This window comes from Anabas testudineus, chromosome 17 (genome assembly GCF_900324465.2).
Source record: "Anabas testudineus chromosome 17, fAnaTes1.2, whole genome shotgun sequence".
Classification (NCBI taxonomy): Eukaryota; Metazoa; Chordata; class Actinopteri; order Anabantiformes; family Anabantidae; genus Anabas; species Anabas testudineus.
Genome location: NC_046626.1, coordinates 13,211,703 through 13,238,139, shown reverse-complemented (window position 1 = coordinate 13,238,139; position 26,437 = coordinate 13,211,703). Strand labels below are relative to the sequence as shown.

Sequence of the window (26,437 nt, the reverse complement as noted above, 5' to 3'; positions counted from 1 at the left end):
AAGTGACAAATTGATGCCGTTTTCGTTGTGCACATGCAGAGGAGACGCTCTGTTTCAACAGAGGCCACCCATTCCAGTCCACTGCATGTCACAGCCACCTGTCATGTATGTTTTAATGAATGTCTTCCCTTTCAATAGTGGTATGAAGATGCTGTTAAAGGAAATGCCATCGCTAATTCCTAACATGCCTGTAGCTGTTCCCTCACTTGGTTATTTATTATCGCATTCATTCACATTCATTTACTCTTACTTAATGCTTTCATTCCTCTCTCTGTTTGCCAAGGTTTAAACTAGAAAGCTTATATGACAGTCCTGGATGGGATTTCAGCTATTTCATTATAGCTGTAACAAAGAACTTTCCCCTCTCTTTGTTATAAATGTTGTCTTTGTCGAGTACTCTTGCTGTGGGTAGTCATGATGAAATCTCTGGTCAATCTTTTTTTTTCTAGGTGCAACAACCGTACGCAGTGTGTGGTTGTCACTGGCTCTGATGTCTTTCCTGATCCATGCCCTGGCACCTACAAGTACTTAGAGGTCCAGTATGAGTGTGTTCCCTATAGTAAGTATCGCATCCAGATCTCATACTGAACTCTTGTTGTGTGTTTTTAAAGTGTCTGTAGACTTGACAGATGTGCTCTTACTACCTTCTCTATAAATACAGTGTATATGTTTGTTTTACAGATGACCCTTCAACTGGAAGTATCTAAAAGGAGATTGTAGCATTAATAATGACATATTATGTTGAAATGTAAATTGTTGCAGTCATTTAAAGGGTCAGTTCACAACAATTAACAAAAAGAAAAGAAAAAGAAAAACTTCAATTGCAATCCAGCCATGCAGATGGTTTTTATTTAAATTGCTGTGGTTTTATGATGCCTGTCTTTACATTTGGGCTCTGATAGCTGCTTCTATTTTGGATCTGATTCGTAATTGGCAAAATATCTGGAATCGTTAAGCACTAACAAATTTCTTATTGGACTGTGTTGCATATGGTAATTAAAGTGAATACTGTAATGGCTTAGATGAAACTTCTAGCTGATGTGTTGTTAATGAACTCTCTCCAGGCCGACGTCTGTACTCAGCCAAAGATTGTTTGTGATGGGAAAGAAATGCATATATATATATATATATATATATATATATATATATATATATATATATATATATATATATATATATATATATATATATATATATATATATATATATATATATATATATATATTATATATATATATATATATATATATATATATGTTTATATTATACAGGATTTAAATTCATTAACTTAATAGTTCTGTGACTGGAGCAAGTACATTAGAAAAAAATGTTGGTTACATCATCAACATTATATACAGGTTGTAGCTACAAGATGGAAACATTAATGAGACTTCCACTACAACCTGTAGTATTTTATTGCAAGTAATTGCATACATAAACCCATTACAGCGGCCGAAAGGGGACTTTTATTTGAATTTTAAAAACTAATAAAGTGAATGTTTTTCGAGAAACAGTGTTCCTGTTATCCTAGTTATCCCGACCAGACCTCACTGTGAGCTGTTTAGATTGGAAGTGCTTTCCACTGAAGAAATAGTCCCTCTCAAAATGTTTTTTTTTTTTTTTTTTTTATTGCTGTGAGCGCCACAAACAAAATTCCATTCACTCAGAAAATCTCTGAGGCAGAGATTTCCAAATCTAGGCAAGTAAAACCAAAACTATCTGCATGACTAGATATCACTAGGGATAACAAGGAAAATATGCTTCTTGTAATGCTGGTGAACTGACCCTTGAAATGAACTACAGATTTGATATCCTGCGCTGAGAAAACCAAGGAGATCCTACTAAGTACATCATATTCAACACTATCCTATGCAAACATAATACAGAGGATAAACCAGTGAAAATCCTACAATTGTGTGTTACAAATGTTTTCTCGTATTAACTTTAAAGTCCCATATTCAGTCATGGATTAGCACTAGTCTTCCACTGTAAAAAGTTGTTTTATTAAATGCACTGTACAATTGGTGAAATCCGGCACTATTTCAAACTCTCTGTCTCTGTTAATCTACCTTAAAAGGGTGTTTCAGAGTAGTTTATAACAGCAGATGTAGACTTCATCCATGCATGTGAAAGTACTTAGTATTTAAATTGATGAATTGTAAACATTTTCAGCAATATTCACTTTTTTTCTTCTTTCAAACAGACCTCCCTTTTACCTCCTGTACCACACCCCCTCCCCTCCCAACTAACCTCTCTGCTCTCATTTTTTTAACTCCCAATATTTCACATATTATTTCTAGCCTCCCCCCGTGTCTACACCCACTGTATGCAGCTAAACAGTCCACTAAAGAAACCATATTAGGCCGACTGTTCATCAGTCATCTCATGTACTGTTGCTCTCTCTGGTTCATTTAAAAGTTTGGTCTGTAAAGTTAGCACCGTGTCATGCTTTACGTGTGTGGGCAAGCGAGTTTGGAGTTGAATTTTGATTTGTGTTTATAAAGTTTGAACTGATTCCACCCTCAGTCTATACATGCCAAAAATAACTCCTGTGCTGTTTCTGTAAGAATGTTATCCATCTAAATATGACCGGGACTATAAGATTTTTTTTCTCCTGCCACTTAAGAAAAGCATTTATAGAGGGATTTATTCTGCTCTTACAGTGGCCAATGCATTATTTTGCTGGCAGTTAAACAGGGTAAGAATGACATTTTTAAGCACTCAAAAGCATGGCACAGAGCTCGTCTCCAGTCATAACTTGTCTGTTTTTATATCCTAGGATGAGCAGCCTATTCATTAACAAACATCCTTTATTTCTCTAGCTCCTCTCCCCAGAGCAGCCCTGCAGTTCATCTCATTGTCATATCCTCCTACTAATTCTTCTCTTTGTACCTGGTGGTTGACTCGTGATAACTTTTTTCTCCCTTTTGCACTCTTTTTTTGCTTTCTTTTCCAATGCCTGAAATAGAAGTGGAACAAAAAGGTAAATGAGTGGTCTGGTCCTTCCCTCCCCCTCCTTCAGCTCCTTGTTCTGTGGTGTTGAGTACAGCCTCCCTCACGTCTCCCCCCTCCTGATTGCCTCTCCTGTCAAATGCTAAACCCATAGGAGGATTGTTTGCACCCATGGAGTCCAAATGAATTTCAAATGACATCCACGGTCATCGAATGTAGTTTTTTTCTTGCAACGTGAAAGAAAACACCGACTGTTTGGTGTTGATTTGTTCCAGGGACTCTTGCTTAGCACAGTGTTAACCTTTGAAGAATGACTAGTTGTGTGTATATTCCTAAGGCTCAGATCGTAGTTTGCTTGGCCCTAATTCTGCTGCACCCATAGCACGTGATGTGAAATAGCAGTGATGGCTGAGTGAGATTGGCACAAACTAAAAACAAACTAAGTTTGAAAAGCAAACAAGAATTTACTGTGTCCCTTTTTATCCAGAACCAATTAATTTAAGACAGTTTATATGGGAACTTTGCCATGGCCTCCCTCACCCATCAGTGATTACTCTTGTCTTTTGCCACAGAAGTAGTGAAAATCCTTTACCACTGTTGTTCGATCTGTTCCCCAACCTCCACTTTCATTTTACCTCTGCTTTGCTACCGCCACCACCATTGACAACCTGTTGTTCACTCTTATCACTCCTAAGATGTGAAGTCTGTTTCCCTACCATTTTGGTTTATGACCTAAGTCATGTGAGTATGCATGTGCAGTGTACCCATATACCCAGCTGTTCATGTGGCATTTGACGTCAGAGACAGGCTGGTATAAAAAAAAAAGAAAAAAATGTGAATATGTGTAATATACATGTCCCATTTTCCATGTCTTTTATTTGCAGGGTTTATTTTTTTTACCTTTTCTGTTCACATTTCATTTGATTTTGTCCCTGTTAGGATGTAGCAGCAGACCCTTGAGATGCAAGTTCTCTTAACCTCACCTTTTCCATTCTGAATAATTACTATGGCGCATTCATTTATTTTTCTTTTTTCCCTGCTCATTAGCGGTAGTACAAAGAACTAGCTAAAAGATTCCTCCAAATTCACAGTCCCTGATCTTTTTGTCCTCCACTTAAGTTGCACAGCAGCGAGAATAATGTGTGTCGAATATGGTATGTATGTTTTCAATATTTTATCTTACTTTATTTTCACTCTCTTCTCTGTCACTAGTTTTCATTTGTCCCGGGACTCTGAAGGGTGTAGGAGATGCCACCTTCCTGTTTGAGGCAGAGCAGCAAGCTGGGTCGTGGTGCAAAGATCCTCTGCAGGCTGGAGACAAAGTTTTCTTCATGCCCTGGACGCCATACCGCACTGACACTCTCATCGAGTATCCCTCTTTGGAGGACTTCAAAAATGGTCGCCAGACAACCACCTATAAACTGCCGCACCGTGTTGACGGGACAGGCTTTGTAGCTTATGATGGCGCTATCTTCTTTAATAAAGAACGCACTCGCAACATTGTCAAGTTTGACCTGCGCACACGCATCAAAAGCGGCGAGGCTATTGTTAATAATGCCAACTATCACGATACCTCACCTTACCGTTGGGGTGGTAAGACAGACATTGACCTGGCCGTAGATGAGAGGGGCTTATGGGTGATCTACGCAACAGAACAGAACAATGGACGCATAGTAGTGAGCCAGCTCAACCCATATACTCTCCGCTTTGAGGCCACATGGGAAACGGCCTACGACAAGCGCTCTGCCTCTAATGCCTTTATGGTTTGTGGTGTGCTACATGTAGTACGCTCGACCTATGAGGAGAATGAGAGCGAGACCAGCAGGAGCCAAATTGATTACATCTACAACACCAAACTAAGCCAGGGCGAGTACACTGACATCCTCTTCCCCAACCAATACCAGTACATCACCGCTGTGGATTACAACCCCAGGGACAATCAGCTATACGTGTGGAATAACTTTTACATCCTGCGCTATGACCTGGACTTCGGGCCACCTGATCCTGCAGAAGGTGAGAGCTGCTCCATCTGTGTTTTGTTCATTGTCTTTGTGGTGTTCCTATTGTTTGGCTGCAGCGTGGGATGTCACAGATGGCTGCCTTTTAATTTTGAATCCACTTCAGGTGTGATAAAGAAAAGAGGGCTGTGTTAGACTTGAGGAAAGGGCTCATTTGCAGACAGAAATTACAGATTCACCTTGGAACGAAGGATAGGTCCCACTGCAACTGCACCGCTACAAAAACCTGTTTATTACCATGAGGCACGCTGAGGCACTCACTCCATCTAAAGCTGGACCCTATCAAATTTTTTAATCTCAGACCTTATCCAAAACCATTATGAACACTGCCCCTCTGAACTTCCCTCTAATGTTGAATGTGTTTGAGAAGCATTGTTCACAGTATGACAGAGGTTATCCTCTCCCCTGTACAGCAGGATTTCAAGTTGCGTTGCCATAGCTACCTCATCAACTTTACAGAAGCGATTTTTTGTAATAGATCAGGAGATAATCATCAAGCTATTGTGGCATAATATTTTTAAAACTACCAGGCTGAAGTGTGTGTGAGATATGTAGCACGTCAGGGTAGAAGAATGGTTGGAAAGAGAAATCAATTACTGTGAAGAATCTTGTCAGGCGGTTAGGGGGCTAAAATTAATCTGTGAAGTGCTGGGAGGCGACATACGTGTCACCAGACAGGGACCTTACATCAAACTGATAATAGGCTTAATTACCTGACTGCAGCCACCTTATCCCACAGAGCCGGCCTTGTTTCTCCTGTATGAAGAGGGGAAATGAGAATGGCTACTTGACTCCATGTTATGTTAACGGATCGGGCTGCCCTCGAGCACAGGTCCGGATTAGGCTATGATTTTTGACTTCTGGTTTTGCAGGGGGGGTGATGGCAGGGGCGAAATCTGATTCTCAACCTGGACTGCTCAAGAGTTTTGGCATTGATGTCTCAATGGAGGCTGTGTGCTCCTGAACTCTGGCCTCTTGTCAACACGTCTGTTTTTTTCCTGCCATTCCCTAGAATATCCCCAGCATGAGAACTCAACACCCAAGGGGTCCTCCGGGTTTGTGTGTGCTTTCCTGAGCAACCAAAGCTTCAATTAGGAGTATGTTTGAGTAGATATGAAAAATACTCAAACTTTAATGAGTTGTTCATGCATGCAAACTGCCTGCTCAACTCCTCATGTCCTGATGTATGTAAATGTAATTAACAACTGAATTATCATAATTGCCCTTCTTTTCTCAAAAGAGACTCGGGGAGAGGAGGAAAGTGGCCATCACAGAGCATTTTCAATGAAGGGTTTAATGTGCTCTCTCAGCTACTGTAATGCCTCGCTAAACATAAATGCCAAACAGGCCTGTTGTTGTCACTTGCTACAGAAACTGTGCATTTAATTGAGGAACCCAACAGTAGTTGTTGATTTCATTAGTTGTTCCAAGTATTTGCCACAGTTCTGTTACTGGGATTCAATCTGAAATGACGTTGCAGAATTATGAGTGTTTTTTATGGAAATATTGAAATATTGTGAAGTTGGAAAAAGGGACAGGGGACATCTTCAGATGCCGCAGCCAGCGGCAGCCTTTGTGAATGGCACAAAATAATTGGTTCTTGTTTATCCTTTTTTTTCAGATGTACACCTTTAACTTCTTTACTGTGTAGCTATTAGGATTTATTGCTGCCCATGACATGCCGTTGAATTAAACAACCTATTCTGCAGGGTAATCTAATGGTGCTGAAATAATGTCTCTCTCTCTGAAACTGAGGGGCACTTGAGGCGTAAAGGAAATTAATTGTGCCCATTAAGATTCATCGACCACAGAGTAAAGTTACCTCGAACACCAAACCCAGTGTATTTCTGCCCTTTGTAGAACTCATGTAACACAGTGAGTGTTTGTGTCCTTTTCTGTCAGAAGCATCAACCTTGGCTGTAATGCTCATCCTGAGAAGCACTAAAGTACCAGGAGGATTAGGGGTTTATATTATAGGAGTTTTAGCAAACTGATCAAAGCAGAGAATAATTGACCTTAGTAACGTGTTGCTATTTCCTTTGTGTAGAGTGTTTGTAACGCCGCCAGTTTCTTAATTCTGGCGCTGGTTGAAGTGATCAGCTAAGATCATTCCACAAATTGATCTTTCTGGTTATTGTTCCAAACAATTCACACACATTTAAAGAAAATGTCTATGTTCTGCTAATGCTTTGTGAACACAAAACAACAATGATCGATATTTAGAGAGGCCGCCTCTTCAAAGGTCTCTCTGAAAGCGGTGCATGTCAATAAAAAGCACACCTAACTGCTAGTTGTTAGGAAACTTATAGGGACACCGGCAATGCGTTCTCGGTGATGAGCAAAGACGTTAACTGATTTCAATCCAATGCATTAAAAAAAAAAAAAAAAACAATCAGAAGAGCCAGTAATTGCTAAGAGCATTTCAAACTAACAAGGGGAGAAAGGAGAAAATTAATTTGGCTTTGAGGTAGCATTGATCTAAGGCCTTACAGACTAGAGGCATAAAATTAATGGCTTTGTCCAAAAGGCTTAGCCACTCTGAGCAATCTGGGAGCAGTGAGCACAAGTGGGCTTTGCGTTGAATTGAAATGTCAAAAAACAAAACAAAACGCAATTTCATATCCTTCATGCCACGCATATCTATCATCAGAAAGTGCACCTCTCTGCACTTTGCTTTGCTTTTATATCTCTGAGCGACACCTCCAGGTGAGGCTTTAAGACGGAGGACATTTATAGATGTATCATGCACTAAGCCTGTGTTCCACCCTCTGAAGCGTGATGTTCGGCAACAGAAATAGAGGCTGAAGTAGAGGAATCAAGAGATTTGAGCTCGCTCTAATTGTTCTGCTTGCAGGATTACAGCACGAATTGTTTAAGTCGACTTTATAGGCATATATGACAAAGAGTTTGGAAGCATGTTTGCTCTGTGTGTATTTCTGTCTGCACATATATCCTCCTGTCTGCATGCTTGTGTCGTTATTGTGAGCTGTTTTGCCATCTTCCTCTGACTCATATCATCTAGTTGTGACTGCAATATGTCTGCTGCTACATAGTATTCAGTTTCAGGCCTCATAAATTACCCCACGCAGACACATGATAGGTCCAGCAGTGCTTTTTCTGTCTACTGAACTACTGTAAATAAGACGGTAAGCTGCTCAACAATTGCATATCTGTTTGAGTTTTCGTATTTTCATTTTGCAGAAATAAAGTAAGTATTTTCTAGCATTAGTTGTCTTGCTCCCTTTACCTTCCATACCATGTCGTCTGCTCACATCAAGTAGACTTGAATGAAGCAGAACAGCACGAGCGCACATAAACAGCCTAATGTAAAATTCATGTCTTGTGGGATTTGTTTCTCTGTCATTAATTACCAGCACTAGCTCCAGGTAAAGAGGAAAAAGACCAACTGTAGCTCTTACACAGTTTTTATCCTCTGAGACAGGCTCGTTTGAGTCGAGCTGAAATGCTCAGCAGAGAAAGATGCATCACCTGTTCCAAGCTTTAAACTGAGAAGAAAACAAGCGCAATAAATGCAGAAACTTCTCATGTGAAAACCAAAACTGAATGAAATTAACTAAATTTAGCAGAGAACTGTGTCAAAGAGACGTTAACTGTTTATCCCAGTTTTCATTTTTTAATGCTAAGCAAACCAGCTGCTGGCTGTAGTCTTGAATTCGGATAATGACACAATAATTACTGTGTTCTCCTTTTGTTCTTCCGTTTAGTCACATTCACAGTGTGGGGGAAAAACAATAGCCGCATGCTTTTTTTTTTTTCTCATTTGTGTTGACAATAGGAATTTTGCTCACTATTTCATATGTTTGGAAATGATCCCTGCTAATGTTGGAGTGATTTTTAACTGAGCTCTGCCTGTTAGAAGACTACATGGGTCTGCTTGTTTTTATACTGGGAGAATCAGCCGTGTAAATGTTTTATCTTCAAAAATCAAACAAATTAAAACGGCTTAATTTGTCTGCGAGCTGTCATTGCAGCTATATGTAGCTTATGATCCATTTATCCTGGTGTTTTCATAAACATGTAGATTGTTTTTACCGCTCTGACTGCATGTGTGTTCGGTGTAAGCAATAAAAACAAGGACAAACAGAATATCTAAGCCTCTGATCAACTGCTTATGGTTTAATATTTTTGTCATCTTCCTGTAGACATAAATTACTCTGGGGTGCTATAAAGTGATAAACTAATTCTGCTTCATCTTCATTTCTTGATTGATGAGCTTGCGTAATGGTTTCCTTTCCTTTTAGCTCTGTTTTAATTGACATGCTCCGTTTAGACGCTGGTGACAGTCATTTTTCAAGAATTCAGTCTCAAACTATTCCATTATTTACAAGAGGTATTATTCAGCATATGGCAACAGTATGCCTTTGGTGTCATGTTGCCCATAAAGAGTGACTTCACTGCCTCTTGAGAGAAATGGTAGCTAATTGGTGCAGCCCTCTCTTGGTCGAGTGCTGTCAGACGACTCAGAGATCTTGCTCGAGTGGAATTTGCTCTTTGCAATCAAAAGGAAATTGTGGTGCGCCTGGTGCAGAGACATCAAAATAAGCCCAGAGATGCATCGACATCTGACAAGCACATTATTTGATGCAGTATTGAGCAGATATGTTGTATATTTGATGCTCTGGGTGTTGTGCACAATCACACGCTGAAATGAAACCCAAGACACACTGACTATAAACATTCACAAGATTGCATCTTGTTTTTGATTAAAAAAAAAAAAAGACTCAGTCAACATCTGAGAGCTTTTGCTAATTAAAGTGATATGATTTCATGATTCTTCTTCTTCAAGAGTGAACATGCAGGGGATAATGACCAGACTATGGAGTGGCTCATAGCATAAACTCAAAAATATTTTTAACTGTGAAAAAATGTCCAAGTTGGTGCTTCATTATTAACTAAAATAGATTATGTTGCCTTCAGATGTTCCCAAACTCCTGTCCCCATGTTTGATTAAGGGACTGTCATTTCAATGAGAGTATCATTCTGAAGTATGTATGAAAAGCACTTAAATGGATAAATATACTGGTTGTTAAAACAATCAATCATTTGTCAATCATAAACTTCACATTCCCAGGGTGCAACTTTATTATCCTTTGGGGTCAAGTGAACTATGATACATATTTTTTCATACATTTTTAAATGTTATAGACATTTATTCGAGATAACTTTAAAATAGTTGCTAATTGCAAGCTTGCAGAACTTAGTTTAGAAAGTTAGTAGAGATAGATTATAGTCAAACAGTTGAACAATTTTGTTAAAGTGATTGAATCACAAACGAGGATACTATTAACAGTTACAATTACCAAAATGACTAAAACTAAATCAAAAAGCATTTCTTGATGCTGTATGGTAATTTGTGCAGAAATGTGTGAGATGTACATGCTGTGGACTTTTGTGTTGGAGTAATATGGTCTCAGGAGCAGGTTAATCAGGTGATGCAAGCATGCTGTTACAGGCAGATGCATATTAAAGCTCATATCAGCCTGCGGAAAAGCAGAAGTTTGCTCAGGTATGGAGAGGTTTAATAATCTGAAACCCAATTACACTTGCCCTTGTATTGCATTATATTCGTATATTAAATCAACCGAGTCAGCCTATGAATCATCTCACTTTTCCTGAGTCAATAAAAAAATCTTCACCAGCAATAAATAATATATTTTTTAAGCATTGTTATACTATTATGTTATAACTCATTCAGAGTTATTTGTCTGTTTAGGACAGAATAAAAGTTATTTTCAGGTTTGCTTCAGCTCACTCACTCTATATAGTTTCCAAAAAGGAACAAAAAATGAAGACTGTCCAATTTTCCACTAAGAATTCAATTTCTAATAATCTCAGGTCTTTCACTTAGACTGTCTGAGTAATTTTTGGTCGTTTTTTGCTGGTTTTAGCTGCTCTTACCTCTTTTCTTGGGTGTAATTCAGAACTCTTTCATCACCATGGGTACTAAATGAAGGCTTCCTGATCATTTGGTCATGCTGACCTGGCACATGTCAGCTGTTACATTTGCAGCCACCCTGACCAGGCCAGCCTGTGAATGTGTGGGTGACAGACACACAATGACTGAATGCATGTAAGGTAATTAGCCAGGGCTCCTGCCAGGGGAAAAGGTCATTGAGTAAAATGTCACAATTCAGCCTCACTGTAGGGTAGTTTGAGGTTTGTTTTTTGTAGTAAGCAACACAGGAAGACTGTTTCCTCCCTGCTGTGGCCTCCTGACCACACCGCCAGATATCAGCTTTTGTAATAAACTCAAGATATTTCATTGGAATGAAGAAGCAAAGATTTTCCCGACTGGCTGATTAGTGTGAAATGTGAAATGTGGGTTTTGTCATCATTCTCTCTCAGGAAATGGAGATATGTGTCTGATGATGAAGTGTCAGATAGCATGATATTGCATTTTCCCAGAAGCACCCAGGGAACCTGAATGCAACACTGTGGTGCCTTTCACAATGGCAGACCTCATTGTGGGAAGCTGCTTTTATCTCCAAATACAATCAGGTGGTTGTGGGTAAAAATGTATGATCTTTCATGTAGGAAACAAATAGCTTAGTGAATCCTTGTAGATGCACAAGCTCGAAAACACACGTACACACCCACACATATTGACTAGTCGCACTGTAAAAAAAAAAAAAAAAAAAAAATAAAAAAAATATATATATATATATATATATATATATATATATATATATATTTCCTATTTCTGCTCTCATTTCCATGTAATGGTCGGGATCTCTGCAGAAGACATACATCCACGTTCACATTGTAAGCAGGAACAGTACTGAGCAATAGAGCAAACAAAAGTGCACTTGCACATGAACATGTGCACATTCACACTTACATTTGCTTTGCAGGGTAGGTGTGGGTTGAATTCAGTGGAATTGCATTATTGCTGATGTATGGTTTTTGCTTGGAGCAGTGTAGCACAACTTCCACACACCAAAATGAGAGAGATGAACTAGGCAGGAGAAAAGTAAAATACAGCCAGGCTTTGTCTTCATTGTTGACATTTAATCAGCCCAAGGTACTGATGCTGTTGGGAAGAAATCACTGCTCTGTCAAATGATGCCCCACCACTACTGCTCATCTTATTTATTGCCTTAAGTGAGCTAAATATAACAAGAGATAGATTGCGTCGCATTGACAGTTTTGCCTTGATTTTGGGGAGAAGCAGGAGTTACAAATGAAAGCTGCACAAAGCTTTTATTTCCAGGAATTATGGGCAGCAGTAACTCGAGCAATACCATCAAGCCTTGGGACTCACAACAATTCCAGTTTCCCCACTGCTACAAATGATGGGAGTTCAAGAAAAAGACATTTATGACTCAAGCTCTAACAGCTTCACTCTTCTCTCGCTCTAGTGCCAACCACTGAGGATTTCTCCATGTCGTCATCCATGCCCAAGACCACCACGGTTGTCACCACCACTGCTGGGTCCACTTTGAAGGGACAGAGTGACACCACCATAGCAGGAGCAGATCCAAGAGATGGCAGAGATCCGTTCGAAGACAGTCGAGGCTCAGGTACAGCTGAGCCCCCCGTCCCAGAGCTGCCACCGACGCCCAGGCGTTTCTGTGAGGCGACCAGGAGGAGAACTATTGACTGGCCCCAGACTCACACTGGAACCACCGTGGAGAGACCCTGCCCCAAAGGGACCAGAGGTAGGACATTATCTGATGTCAAACAGTTTAAACTAAGTGCAGCAATTTTTAATGATCCAGATTAGTCTCTGCTACACTCTATACAAGGTACAAGGTCTATAGTAGTGATTTTTATATTAATAATGCACCAAAGAAGGTCTCAAAATCATATTGGCATCCAAAACAGCAACCACATAACTCTAGCTGCTACTTATTTGTGCTGATACGCGTGTTGTGTGATATTTCAATCAAGTTTAATATAGCATGATTAGAGCTTTTCACTTTGTATTCAAGTAACAAGACTTCAAACAGACTGTAAAATATAGTCATCATTTTTTTCTGTTTATCATTGTGAAATGCAGCGACAGTGCATGGAGAGCCCATCTAACCGAGTACATTATTTTTTCAGTTAAGATCATTTTTAGGGACAATATTTGGGAAGTTATAAAATAGAAAGCTTTACAACCCAACATCCACTAACTGACAGGACATTCACAGTTAAAATCCCTCCTGGACGAGTAGGAGGTCAACAGTAATGGGGGCAATGTGCTGACCGTCGTTACAGCAGCTCTTTTGACAGTGATACTCACACACAGGAATCTGTCACAAGTTACCTTAACATCCCATCACACAGACTGACAGAACTGTCAAAATATAAAGCACAGCAACTGGAGGATGAAAGCTAGAAAGAGACAATGTTATGACTGTGGAGGTGATGAGGGGAAGAATCTTGAATTACATATGTTGCCACTGTTGTCAGTGAAGAGACATTCATTATGAATATGCTTGTGTGTGTTTTATTTAGACATGATTAGTATGGCATAATTTGTTGTAATTGGTTGTAATATTATGTACAATGTTTACAGGCAATAAATAACCAGAGGTTGTCTATTTTCTTTCTGTCACTTTTGACCAAGCTATGTAGAAACCTGATTAATATTTATTTTTTGTGTAGACTGTACAATGCTTTCAGGCTTTCACATTGTTTAGAAACAGTTGCTCATGCCCAACAGTTTGGACCTTGCGCCAGACAGCCTGTATGAATGAAGGATCAGCAGGAGAAATTTTATCTGAGCAATGTTTGGGCTTCTCTCCAACTGTTGTGTTTATTCTGTGGTTCTGCAGGCATTGCCTCCTTCCTCTGCACTGTGACAGGGAGCTGGTGCTCCAAAGGACCAGACCTCAGCAACTGCACTTCCCACTGGGTGACTCAAGTGGCACAAAAGGTAAAACTGAAATGTGTCAATTACTGAATATAGTGGCAAACAAGCCTGTAAGGTGGATAAAATTAAGCATGGGCAGCAACTTTTGCAACCTGTTTGCTTGTTCTGTGTATTTTTCCTCATTCTAGCACAGAATTGGCCAGTGCCACAATATCATAAAAAAGTTTTTTCTTGCAGTATAGTGTGGTAGCAGAAAGAAAAATGAGCTATCTAAAATATCAGGTGGTGGAAAGAACTGGAGTCAGTTACTGAGAATCAAAGAGCCAGTACTTCTTTCTTCTGTGACGTTTCTGCTTTGATGTTCAACAGTTACGCAGGTAGAAATTGAATGCAGACACGCACAGATAACAGATGCAGTAGCCGGAACAGAGCAGCATGATCCAGAAACACACAACAAATTGCATTCAAGCAAGAGATGCGTTTGTTCTCTTAACGGGAAACATGTCTGCTGAATGTCACAGGTTCAGACTGGGTTTCTGCTTGTTGTTGAAAGCCACTTTGGGAACTGTAGATCCACACAACACTACTAATTTTAAGCAGATTTTAAATATTATCTGTGTTGGAAGTGACACAATTCAGTATCATTTATTGATGGTAGTTCTTTTTCATATAGAGCTGATATTGGATATTAGAGCTGTAAGAAAGTACCTACAGTATACGTGTGACCCTGAATTACACCTTGGAGGCTGAACAGTATGAGCATTTACATCCCACTCGGCCACTCATAATTATGGTCTTTGTGATATGACACGAACGCTGCATTAGCTTTCTCTTTTTTGTTTAAAATGTTTAAAGTGGCGTTTTGATTGATGCCTATGCATGAACTGCCTCATTTCCTCTTAGTACAAAATGGAAAATGGAAAATGGCATTGATTTTGTTGTATACTGACTATAGAAGCATCACACCATGAAGCTTGCAATACAGTATATGAGACAGTATATAGTAGAAAATTAGTATGTGGGGTTGAAATGGGGTCACAGCTCAGTCAAGGCAGGTTGGGGGAGGATGAGTGCAGCTATAGAAATTAGAACATTTTATCACAGAATAACAGATAAGTCTGATCACAGATGATAAAACAAATACTGACACACTATCAGTTTTGCCAAGTGCTGTTGTTTTTCTCTCTTCTTAAGCCCGTGTACCACAGTTATGCTGTTATGTTTCTTGCTTAAAATGCAGTTCTTGTGTTTGTATTCAGTCTGCACACAGTGACTTTTTCCTTCTGAACAAGCCATAATGAATTGTGACTGCGGTGTATGTGGAATATATTATTTCAACTTCACTTTGCAGAGCCATCATCTTCGCTGACGCTTCACTGACACCCTGTTTCCCTCGTTGCTGTTTTTAGATTCGAACTGGTGAAAATGCTGCTAATTTAGCCAATGAGCTGGCACGCCACACACAGGGCCCGGTGTTTGCCGGGGACGTCAGCTCCTCGGTGCGCCTAATGGAGCAGCTCGTAGACATCCTAGATGCTCAGCTTCAGGAGCTCCGACCCAGTGAGAAGGACTCAGCTGGACGCAGCTTCAACAAGGTACTGTGAAATTCCTGCCTGGCCTGTTGTACTCCTCATTAAACTTTGCACCCCCTTTTGGCCCCAACATGGTTCCAGCATGACTCAGCACATTCATTAGCATCTACTGGCACACAACAAACCGGCATCTGCGCTCTTTTGCACATGTACAAGTACACATTCACATACACACAGTCTCAGGTGAGGGGGCTAGGGAGGCAGGTATAGCCCTGAGGGGAAGCTCATTCCTCTACAGCTCCCTGGTAATTACCAGCCTTGGAAACACAGGCTCACCTGGCAGTTCCACCTTAAAGGAGGTAATGGCCATGAGCCCCCTACTAACACAAAGAATAACTCTTCATTGTTGACAAGTGTGGAACTGCTCTCTCCTGGAGCTTCTGCAAGCACTCCTTGGGAAAGGAGCAGGCCCTAGACGTAGCGACATTTCTCAGCTGCCGGCGGTCCCATGGAGAGATGAGTGACAGTTTGAAAGATTGCATTGTTATTCAGACTTTCTAGACAACAGTTTCTCTGTAAACAAGGTGATTTGCACCAAAATAACGTCAGTCATTTGTGCTTTTATGTTCCAACAGCTACATTGCTATTACGCATTTGCAGATAGGAGCTAACAGGTTTCACACTGCAGCACTGATAGTGTTGCAGTGATTTGTACTTGAAGAACACAATGTGATTGGGTGGTGACAAGAAACAGTATCAGCTAAATGATCATCACAGCAGTTTAGCATGTTTTTTTTTTTTACTCTTTACCACATCTACTTAGCATCACAGCTAATCATTTAACAAACCATGCTGTTGTGTTTTAGGTTGTATAATTGTTTCTACTGTTCCAGGAAGCTGTATATAATATGAAAATCGATTTACTTTGCAACAGACTTGATGTTCGTGTTTAGATACGCACAAGAAAGCAGGTTAGTAGGTGTGATCAGGCAACAAAGGATATCATACCAAAGTGTTTACGTACACTTTGGTATCTTGGTTACAGTAAAATCCACATATACATGCAGCAGATTTCTCAAATTTCTCCTCTACCCCTGAGGTATTTTGGAAACATTTCTTACTTATTGCAGCAGACAGAGCACAGTTTTTTTAGGCAGAAATGTGACTGAGTTTTAGAAAAGAAGAAAAATATTCAGCTGTTGAAACATGACTCATTTCTGCTCTTAAAGAATATCTTACCACCTCTCAAAGTCTTCTCTGCGCGCTCACGTGTGCACGTGTGCATGGCTATGTACACGTGCACACATCACTGTTGGGTGTGGTTACAATAGTTAGGTGCAATAAAGTGCTGTCTGTAGTTAGAGACCCAATTACCTGCAAGCTTGACCAGGAAATCATCCATTTCCAAAACAGCAAAGATTTTTCTATTTGCTGTTATATTAGAAAATTGCTTTGCTGAAAAATGACTTACTGCAGAATGTCAACTATAAAGTTATACGCATGATGGCTATGAGAGCTCAGATAACTGATTTGCATGCTATACAGAATAAAGGAAAGCAATTGGTGTTAAGAAATTACCATATAGTATATTTTATTTGCATTCATGAAGCTAAAACATAATGTTTGGTTATGTTTCTTTCAGTTTTGTGCAGCTCTTTACCAAAACTCAACAAGTAAATCATGACATCCACGAGAGAGACAATATAGACTTCATTGCTGAAATATTTTGTGTGTTTTGGTGGAAGGATTCGTAATCTGAAGGTTGTAGCATGAATACAAAGGACATTTTATTCTTTGAAAGAGAACTACATTATGTGATTTTCTTAAGGCGACTTATTTAATACCACAAGGCCAACAAAGGGATTTTGAATAGAGCTTGTGCTATATTATTCTCTACATGCCATGATATACAAACGATCTCATCCCACACTGTTTATCTTCTCTATGTATTTTAAAGCATCACTAATGGGGAGCTTCAGAATCTGGTCTCAGCATATTTTGCCTCCACACTACTCTGCATCTTTCCTCTCTTCCACTCACAAATTTTGTAATCCATATTCATATTTGAACTTTAGCCACCCCAAGAAGCACATGTAAAATCATTTTAAGGTTGTAGCTGATAGACCTTTGCCTTTTCTTCCTTTTATTAATTCTGTAATGTATGGTAAGTGGCATGATTTAATGATTCCTGGTTTCTTACCACCCTTTTCTACAATCTGTCTCTTGTGCTTGATCCTCTTGTTGTATGGAAAAGCTTCAAAAAAGAGAGAAGACATGCAGGGCCTACATGAAGGTATAACTACCAGGCTTTCCATGTTGCTTTTATACCCCAGTTCTTGATGTATGATCAGCAGCATGAAGCCCTGTCTGTCTATATGTCCTTCATTGTCTTGTTATAGTATGTGCCTGGCGACCTGCTTGTACAAGCTATAACTGCTTCTACTTCTATCCGACTTGAATCCTTTGTCATTCTGTCCATCTTAGGATGACAACATCAGTATCAGCCCATCATTGTCCTGTTATCCTCCTGTCTGTATGTTATCACTTGTACATGTTTCTTTCGTTCTTTCTTGTCTCTCATTCGCTTTTTCCTCCTCCACTTTTTCTCTCTCTGTCGCTCTTCTCAGCTCTTTATACGTTGTGTGAATAATTGCCTTCCCACGGTTGTAATTGCACCTCCCTGTCAGCCAGAAGTGTGATCAAAGTGCCAGTGTGCTCAATTTTCCCTTGCTTACATTGTATAATTTCTCGTCTCCCTCGTCCCCTTAGCAAAAAAATAAATAAAAAATAAAATCTCCACTCTCAGTGCAGATGTGTTTTATCTGTGGGATTAATTTCTCAATCCATTAATATGTTTGTGTTCAGTTCAATTTTTTAGGCTCTTTCCCCAGACATTTTGCTTTTCCTCTGCTGTGCCAGAGTTTATTTCCCCGGGTGGGATCTGCTGAAAGACAAGGGCATGGTGTAAACACTCTAGAGGAGATGCCTCACATGAAATAAAACAAATGATGGGATTTTGTATTTCTCATTGGCTCATGGGAACTCCCTGGATGTTTGGGTTGTTTTACTTGAGGTCTCATTTTACTGTAAAATATCTTTTTTAAAAACACAAGTAGCCTGACTTTGTGGATTGCAATGCTGGTCGGTCGAAGGTTGGTCAGTTGGTCGATTGGCCCTCAACTTGAGTTCAGACTGAAATATCTCCATGAACATAGGATGGATTGCCATGAAAACTGGTAAGGACATTCGTGGTCCCCAGAGCATGATCCATTATGACATTAGTGATCCCCTGACTTTTCTTCTACTGCGGGGATTTTCGCAAATCTGACACCTTGGTCCCAACTCCAACAAGACAACCTGAAACCAACCCATTATCTCCCCTCCAACACATTATTCCAATCTTTAAATACTGAATCCCAAATTCCTCCATGACTGCGTTAGTAAGTGTAACAAATAATCAATAAATCAACCACTAGGATGAAAATGACCAGTACTACTTAATGTCTAAATTCTAGCAAAATGCAAATCCCACGAGCCTCAGCTGGACTGTGTTTAGTGCTAATTAGCGTACATTAGCATGCTCATATGCTGATCTAAGATTAAAAAGCATCACACCTGCGAAACATCAGCATTATAGTATTACCTGTGTGAGCCTATTAGCATGCTGACGTTAGCACAAGCTCAAGCATCACCAGGTCTACAGTAAGTAGAGCCTCACAGAGCTGCTAGTGCGGCTGCTACTTATTCGATATCCCCTGCTGAAGTCAGGCTCGTGCAGTGTTTGCTACCCTGTTGGTCAAGTGCTCACCCTACGACACATTTCTCTGTCTATAGCGATCCAACGATGCTCTCTTGGAAGCACCCCTGTGATTTGTAAAAGGAACATCCACCCAGGCGGGAATTAAAGAGGATTCAATAAGAACACGCATTCTTTCTGTGCAACACAAATTAGAGACAGCCGCCTTTTTTTTTTTTTTTTTTTATTCACCCCTTTTGAATTTCATGGGTCTTTTGAGGATGGCTCACCAGGGGGGAAAGACCATTTAGTGTCTGTCTGGTTGTAATGGCTTCGACCCTGTAATCGCCACTACTCTCTCTCCTGCACACACACCTAACTCCCATCGTAGTCACAGCTCACAAGATTCCAGTTTCCTGCAAGGTCAGGGCCACAGAGATTGATTTCTGTGCTTGAGCCCGAGATATAACGACACGCTGAGAGCCCTGTGTCTGGATACAGTCATCATCGCTGTGGTTAATACGAGCTCTGTGGTTAAATGTTGCGGTTAATCATATATTGGTGCAGACTTTGGTTGATCCCCTTTCTTGTTTTTCCAGCCAAACGGATAATCCTGTCTGTGGTCAATTAGTGTTTTGGATAATCACAGCTGTGACTAATTGGTATAGTGAGCGAGGGCTTGTTGTGGCTAATTACCGTTATTGTGGTGGGCCTTGCTGTGGTTAATGGCACCTATGGTTAAATTGTCACTCTGATTTATCACACCAAGGGCTGCTCTGGATTCTCTGTTTTTAGTGGGATTTCTGAAAGTGAGGGCATTGTGAGCTGATTTCGCCAGGACTAGAGTCACAAACTGCCTGCCAGGGTCAAAGGAAACTCTTGTTTTATCAACATATGATACTTGTGTGGGTTTCGTGGAATGTTTTGCTTACTTACTGCTTATCAGAAAGCAGGAAATGAAAGGATTGCCATTGAAAACAAGCACAAATTTTCCCAGACTGCCACTCTGGACGTGGAGTTCATAATAATCATCCAGGAGAGTAGTATTCAAGAACATAATGTTCATGGATATAATTGTTCTTTTTGGAAAGATGGTTAAAATCATTTTTACATCATTATTCATCAGAGTAATTACTCTAAATGAGGCGTCCTCAGATTAGACTTATTGTTCTTAAACCAAACATTAAATGCATTTTTATTCATCATTCTTATTTTAGTTACCCTTGACTTCACCTTCACTCAGAGTGATCTTGATATTTCAGTTTGAGTCTTTGCTGCTGCTGCTGTCACTGTTGGCCATGCATGTCCTTTTTATCATTTGCTGCCCAGTCCCCGCTCTTTGTTAAACTGAAGTTATGACGGGAGGAAAGCAAGCTGACATTTCACTTGTCTCCATGGATACAGGCGATTGTGGACACTGTTGACAACCTCCTGAGGCCGGAAGCTCTGAAATCCTGGAAAGACATGAATTCCACCGAACGAACGCATGCCGCCACAATGCTACTGGATACCCTGGAGGAGGGGGCGTTTGTCCTTGCAGAAAACCTGATCGAGCCAGCGATCGTGAAAGTGCCTGCAGAGAACATCAGTAAGTTCATCTTCAGTTGCTTTAAAACTACTAAACATGTCTGTCAGTCACATTTCTGTGATGCGGATGATTATGCCTCAATAAAGTTGTCTTCCGGCTATCCCTCAACAAGAATGTGATTTTTTAACATCGCCATATCTAGTGTCACAGTATTGTCGAAAAAACCTAAGCAGCAACAGGCAATTTATTAACAACATGATCTTGTTCATTTGAGTCAGCCTTGTGCAGTGAACTGTCATATTTTTACTCATAGCTCTTTGTTGCTATGGTTATAGTCTCCCACTCACCCCTTTTGTCTTATACCTCATTGATTTTTAATCTTTTTCTAGCATAGTAAAGTCACCTGATTGAAAGTGTGCTACAAGATGAACTATCCAGACCTGTGGGGGAAAACAAAGAAACCAATTGAATGGCATTGTTCCATTCACCCGGCACTCTATCTGCTCTCGGCAAGCCTTTCCCATTAAGTGGTAGTTAGCTAAGCTGATAAGGACTAGTTGCTCTGTCTCTACCAAAAGCACTGATTAACATATTGTGTAATATGCAGTATATTGGATACTTAATCACTACATTCAGGCAGTTTCTATGAGCTTGTCAAGCTCTTGCTTATCTGTGTAAAGGAAATAATATTCGAGTGGAGGAACACAAATACACCCAGTAAAAAGAAACACACAACCTCATAAAATCAGCTTTTCTCACCTCTATTGACAGTCAGGTAAAGGTTGAAAGAGTGAAAATGATTGTTGCTCCTAATTAGCAGTTTGTTGAAGCCCAAATGGCACCTCAAGACGATAATCAAGGGCAACTATAGAGCAAAGGGAGAGAACAATGAGGGAGCTAAAAATTAGATAGAGGGGGTAGAGCAACTCGAGAACAATTCCTCATCTCCGTCTGTCAGAAGTCATCTATCTGAGGAAGTGAGGCCGTTTCTGATGGGAGGGAGTGTGCTGATACGTGTGTCCTCCTGACCCTTCAGTAATTTCACACATCAAAGGGAGCACCACCCGGCAGCTGGCATACCGGAGAGAGGGGCTGAAGGAATTTGGAGGATTTTCAGAGATTTGCTCGTCGAGCCCAGAGTTATCTGAACCCACAGGGGAAAATAAAGTAAAAGTAAAAGCTCAATGATATTTTTGATCCTATGAATATTTGACATTCATGCTGCAGTAGGCTGTGCGCTTGCATTTGCTTATCCTCTATCGCCGCCCTTGTTGTTATTTTTCTTGTGCTCTTGCCTTGGAGGCTTTTACAATGCCAACCAACAGCTTAGTGACATGGTTTTTAAGTAAATGACACTCTACAGGGCCTTGCCAATGAGATTGGATTCTGACAATGAACCCCGAGTCTTTACACATATCCCGCCGGGCCTTAATGTTAGAGCTCTATTAAACACCATGTACTTCTTTTGAAATGTTGCCTATGAGTAATACTTCTCTCGCTCTTCCTCTCTTTCCCCTTATCTGCTTCTTCTGTCAGTGTTGGAAGTGTACGTGCTGAGTACCGATGGTCAAGTGCAAGACTTCAGGTTTCCACAGACAAGCAGGGGTGGAGCATCTCTTCAGCTGTCCTCCAACACGGTCAAAGTCAACAGCAAAAATGGTAAGAACTTCACAACTGCTGTAAAACATGTACATTTTTGGATTTCTTGAGTAATTGCTATAAAAGATGCTGGAGTGTACTACACTGATAAATATGTATATTTACTTTTGTGCTGACAGATAATCAATATCATTTATGCATCTGTACTACAGAGCTAAAGCTGAGATGCAATTAGTTTATGTTAGCAAAATACTGGAAGCAGGCTCACCATTTTTCAAAAATGGGCCTAGCGTCATCTCTAAAGTTCGCTAATAAAAATGATGTAGTGTGTTTCCTTTAACCGTACACTAAAATATATAAAGACTGTACAGGTTATATAGTGAGTTATGTGTTAAAGTCTGGATTAAATGGAAACATTTTTGGCACACAATTAAGATACATAATTAAAATAAAACACATTACTAAAAGTAGCGAAAAAGTTAAGAGCTAAGCCTTTCTTGTGAAAAAAGCAGTGATATTGCAGCAGTAGCTAAGTGTATTCGAGCCAAGTGATGCTTGGCACATCACAAAATACTACTGAATGAATTATGAATTCTCTTTTCACCAGAAGGATGCTATATGTCTGATGGTTTTATTATTACAGGTGTGGCCAAGCTGGTATTTGTGCTCTACAAACACCTGGGTCAGTTCCTCAGCACGGAGAACGCCACACTGAGGGGAGTGGGGGAGCAAAACAAACGCAACCTCTCCCTCACTGTCAACTCCCACATCCTTTCAGCCTCTATTACTAAGGAGTCCAGCCGTGTGTTTGTGGCTGATCCCGTGATCTTTACACTGGAGCACCTGGACGTAAGCCTTCCTCTGAGACTCACACCACACTTTAACAGCCCAGCTGTCAGAAATACTGAAATGGCTCCTCAGCCTCTTACAGTGAAGGGCAAATACCTTTTTGTGCTGTATTGTTACTGTAGAAAACTTTTTATAGAGACACCTAGATGACATCTATATTATGCTAGTGTTGTAGGTGGTGGTTACCACTAATGCAGCGTAAACAAGCTGGCCCTTGTGTCATATTTTGCTTTGTGCTTCCAAATTTACGTCACATATTTCAACATATTAATATTCCTGTCATGCGTTTTGCACATGATCATACATGATTAATCGTGTTTCTCTCTGTTTGTGTTTTGTAGAAAGAGCATTACTATAATCCCAACTGTTCCTTCTGGAATTACTCTGAGCGGAGCATGATGGGCTACTGGTCCACTCAGGGCTGTAAACTGCTGGAAACTAACAAGAGTCACACCACTTGCTCCTGCAGTCACTTGACCAACTTTGCCATCCTCATGGCTCATCGAGGGAACGTGGTAAGTGGCCCTTGCGTTGTTGTTGCAGGAGCAATTTTTTTTTTTTCCCGTCGCAGGTAGTTGTTCCTCTTTCGTCTCGCTGATAAATTTGTGCACACATGGCAAGAACAAGAATGGCATTTCAGTGGAGATAATTAGATTATCGCTGGTGGAGAAGGTAAGGGTGGGGGGAGGAGTGGAGAGGAAAAAGCAACCAAGCTGTCTCTTTAAAAGATTGTGGCTCAGGATAGGAAGTGCTCTACCGTTATCAGGAGTAATTATATTGTACCTCTGGTCCGTGTCTAATATTCCTCTATGCATATGTCCCTGAGAATCATGGGAATCAGTATGGCCTTAGCTTTAACTTATGTTTCCAACCCTCTTGAAGTGGTGTAGATCCATTTGGTCGCAAAATGCAATTACAATCCAATTACATGATAAATGGCATGTGCAGCAAGGACCTAGCCAGTAATAAATGTGGAGGATAAGTTTGTGGTTTGTTTAATAATACGTCCCAACTCATGAACTCTGTCCCTGTCATCTGTCTTAACCTCAACCTTAACCACAGCTTGAAACCCGAGCCCTGAGGTTAGGCTTATCCTCACACCAATTCCCCACACATCACCTCAACTGCAACTTCTGCCCTCAATAAAATTACAAATATCACAAGAGGAACTGCCTCACTTTCGGGCCTCCATGTCCTTGAGAGATATTTTGTATGGTCAAGCCTGCTATTTTCACGTTTGCGTGGTGCCTATCTCGAAACAAGTTCAGTTTTAGATCTTCTGGAACACAGCGTGAGTTGACCTCAAAGACCAGAAGCCACATGTGGACGTCACATCGCGTGGCCACAGTTCTGTGTGGCAGGTTTTCAACTGATGTCAATTTCTGCGACAGCAACCACATAATGTAATCTAAGCATGTTCAATTCGAATACCAAATGTCACCAATCAGGTTAAAGAAAAAGTTGACAATTTTTCATATCTGTCTTAAATTAATAGTCAGGTGCCCATTTCTTACAGCATTGCCATTAAAATCCCTTTTGTTATGATCCTTCTACTACAGCTTAATGGGATAACACAAAGAAGAGATTTTGTAGTAAAAAGATTTTGGAAGATTATGTACTGTGCTTAATTTGACTCATATTAAACCTTGGAATACTTTTTTACACAGAACAGGGCCTGTGGAGTTTGCCCTCCATCACTTGTATTGAATTGATTTTTTGATAGCCAGTAAGGACAAGAGGAATGATTTCAGCAAGCAAAGCCAGTGTTCAAATAGGCTCCTGACTATTGTGAACCCATTCGTCAAGGACTAAACTGCTTAAAAATTTACATTTTCATTAAAATATTATACATACATCAACGTTTTCATAAGGTCAGTGTTCACACTTCAGTAAATATAGCTACAACTATTATTTGCTTACATGGCACCAATCATTTTGACAAGTGTGGAGTTGAAGGTCAGGCCAACGGTGTGTTTGTTTCTCTTTAGGGGGAGGGGAGCGTCCATGAGCTTCTTCTTACCGTCATCACCAGGATGGGTATCGCCGTGTCCCTCGTCTGTCTTGCCATCAGCCTCTTCACCTTCTGCTTCTTCCGAGGTCTGCAAAGTGACCGCAACACCATCCACAAAAATCTCTGTCTCAATCTCTTCATTGGCGAGCTGGTCTTCCTCGTGGGCATTAATATGACGGGAACAAAGGTACTGGGGAAATTATGCTGCAGAGGGTTTAAACTTTCATGCCACTGATGAATGGTCCCATCAGTTGTGATTAACCGCTTGAATTTTCCTTTAAGTGGTTTTAAAATATCCACATTATAACAAGCAGCAGTGTCACAGCTATGCTGTATCTGATGTTCTAACTCTTGAAGATCCATATATGATTCAGGATAACAGAAGTTGCTCCATTTTACCTAATGAAGATATCTGTGGATCAATTTATCACAGTTCTAGGAAACTGTGCATTTTCAGTTTAGTGGGTTTGAACAAGGCTCAGCTGGACAACTAACATTACATCAACAGACCTACATGTAGATTTTGAACTGCTGGTTTCAATTTTAGTCTCACATTGTTTGTTGGTAATCTATTGTATAATAGTTAAGTACAGTTCTGAGTTATATATACTCAATCTTATGTTACATTTAGTTTTACTCTACCACAAATCTGAGGAAAATATTGTAGTTTTATTCCACAACATTAATTTTAACATCATTAGTTTATAGTTACTTTTTGCAGGATTAGAATAATACTTCATACCTTGTTTAAAATACACATTTTTTCTGGTGGACTAATTCTACTTTAGTACTTTAAGTAAAAATTAGAAGTAGGTACTTAAGTACTTTAAGATACTTTTACTATTTAAATATTTTTCTGGGCAAGTACTAGCACTTTTACCTGAGTATTGAGTTTGTGTACTTTATATACATCTGCTTTTAAACTAAAAATGCTTTATATAAATAATAAAAAAGTCAATCTTGGTATCTAGGCAAGAGTCAAACTCTTTCCACTCTTCACGTTGGTGTGCGTATAATGTCTGTGTGTGTCTTCCTCTCAGCTGGTGTGCTCCATAATCGCTGGTGTCCTCCACTTTTGCTTCCTGGCTGCGTTCGTCTGGATGTGTCTGGAGGGCGTGCAGCTGTACCTCATGCTGGTCGAAGTGTTTGAGAGCGAGTTCTCACGCAGGAAGTACTACTACATTTGTGGATACCTCATTCCGGCTGTGGTGGTGGGGATCTCAGCAGCCATCGACTACAGAAGCTACGGCACACAGCAGGCGTAAGTGTGGCATCTTTGCCGAGGCTGTTCTTTTGTGGGATGAAAATTGGAAGCATTAGTCCTCCCTTCTCACCATCAAGACACGCTCACGCAGCCGGCATGTATGTGTTAATGATAATAATATCACAAC

At 40.2% G+C, this 26,437-nt stretch overlaps 1 protein-coding gene across 8 annotated transcripts in view; it reads left to right on the top strand.

The window, feature by feature from the left end:
* Positions 1–26,437, top strand: part of LOC113171779 (adhesion G protein-coupled receptor L2-like) — a 77,603-nt gene that overhangs the window by 37,725 nt on the left and 13,441 nt on the right. For all 8 annotated transcript variants that reach the window (XM_026374463.1, XM_026374462.1, XM_026374461.1 and 5 more), the window contains exons 4-14: positions 450–559; positions 4,165–4,965; positions 12,350–12,649; positions 13,754–13,854; positions 15,201–15,386; positions 20,464–20,647; positions 22,124–22,246; positions 22,830–23,035; positions 23,377–23,550; positions 25,024–25,233; positions 26,087–26,307. In XM_026374463.1, coding sequence (XP_026230248.1) covers positions 450–559; positions 4,165–4,965; positions 12,350–12,649; positions 13,754–13,854; positions 15,201–15,386; positions 20,464–20,647; positions 22,124–22,246; positions 22,830–23,035; positions 23,377–23,550; positions 25,024–25,233; positions 26,087–26,307 — 2,616 coding nt within the window. The remainder of the gene's footprint in view (positions 1–449; positions 560–4,164; positions 4,966–12,349; positions 12,650–13,753; positions 13,855–15,200; positions 15,387–20,463; positions 20,648–22,123; positions 22,247–22,829; positions 23,036–23,376; positions 23,551–25,023; positions 25,234–26,086; positions 26,308–26,437) is intronic.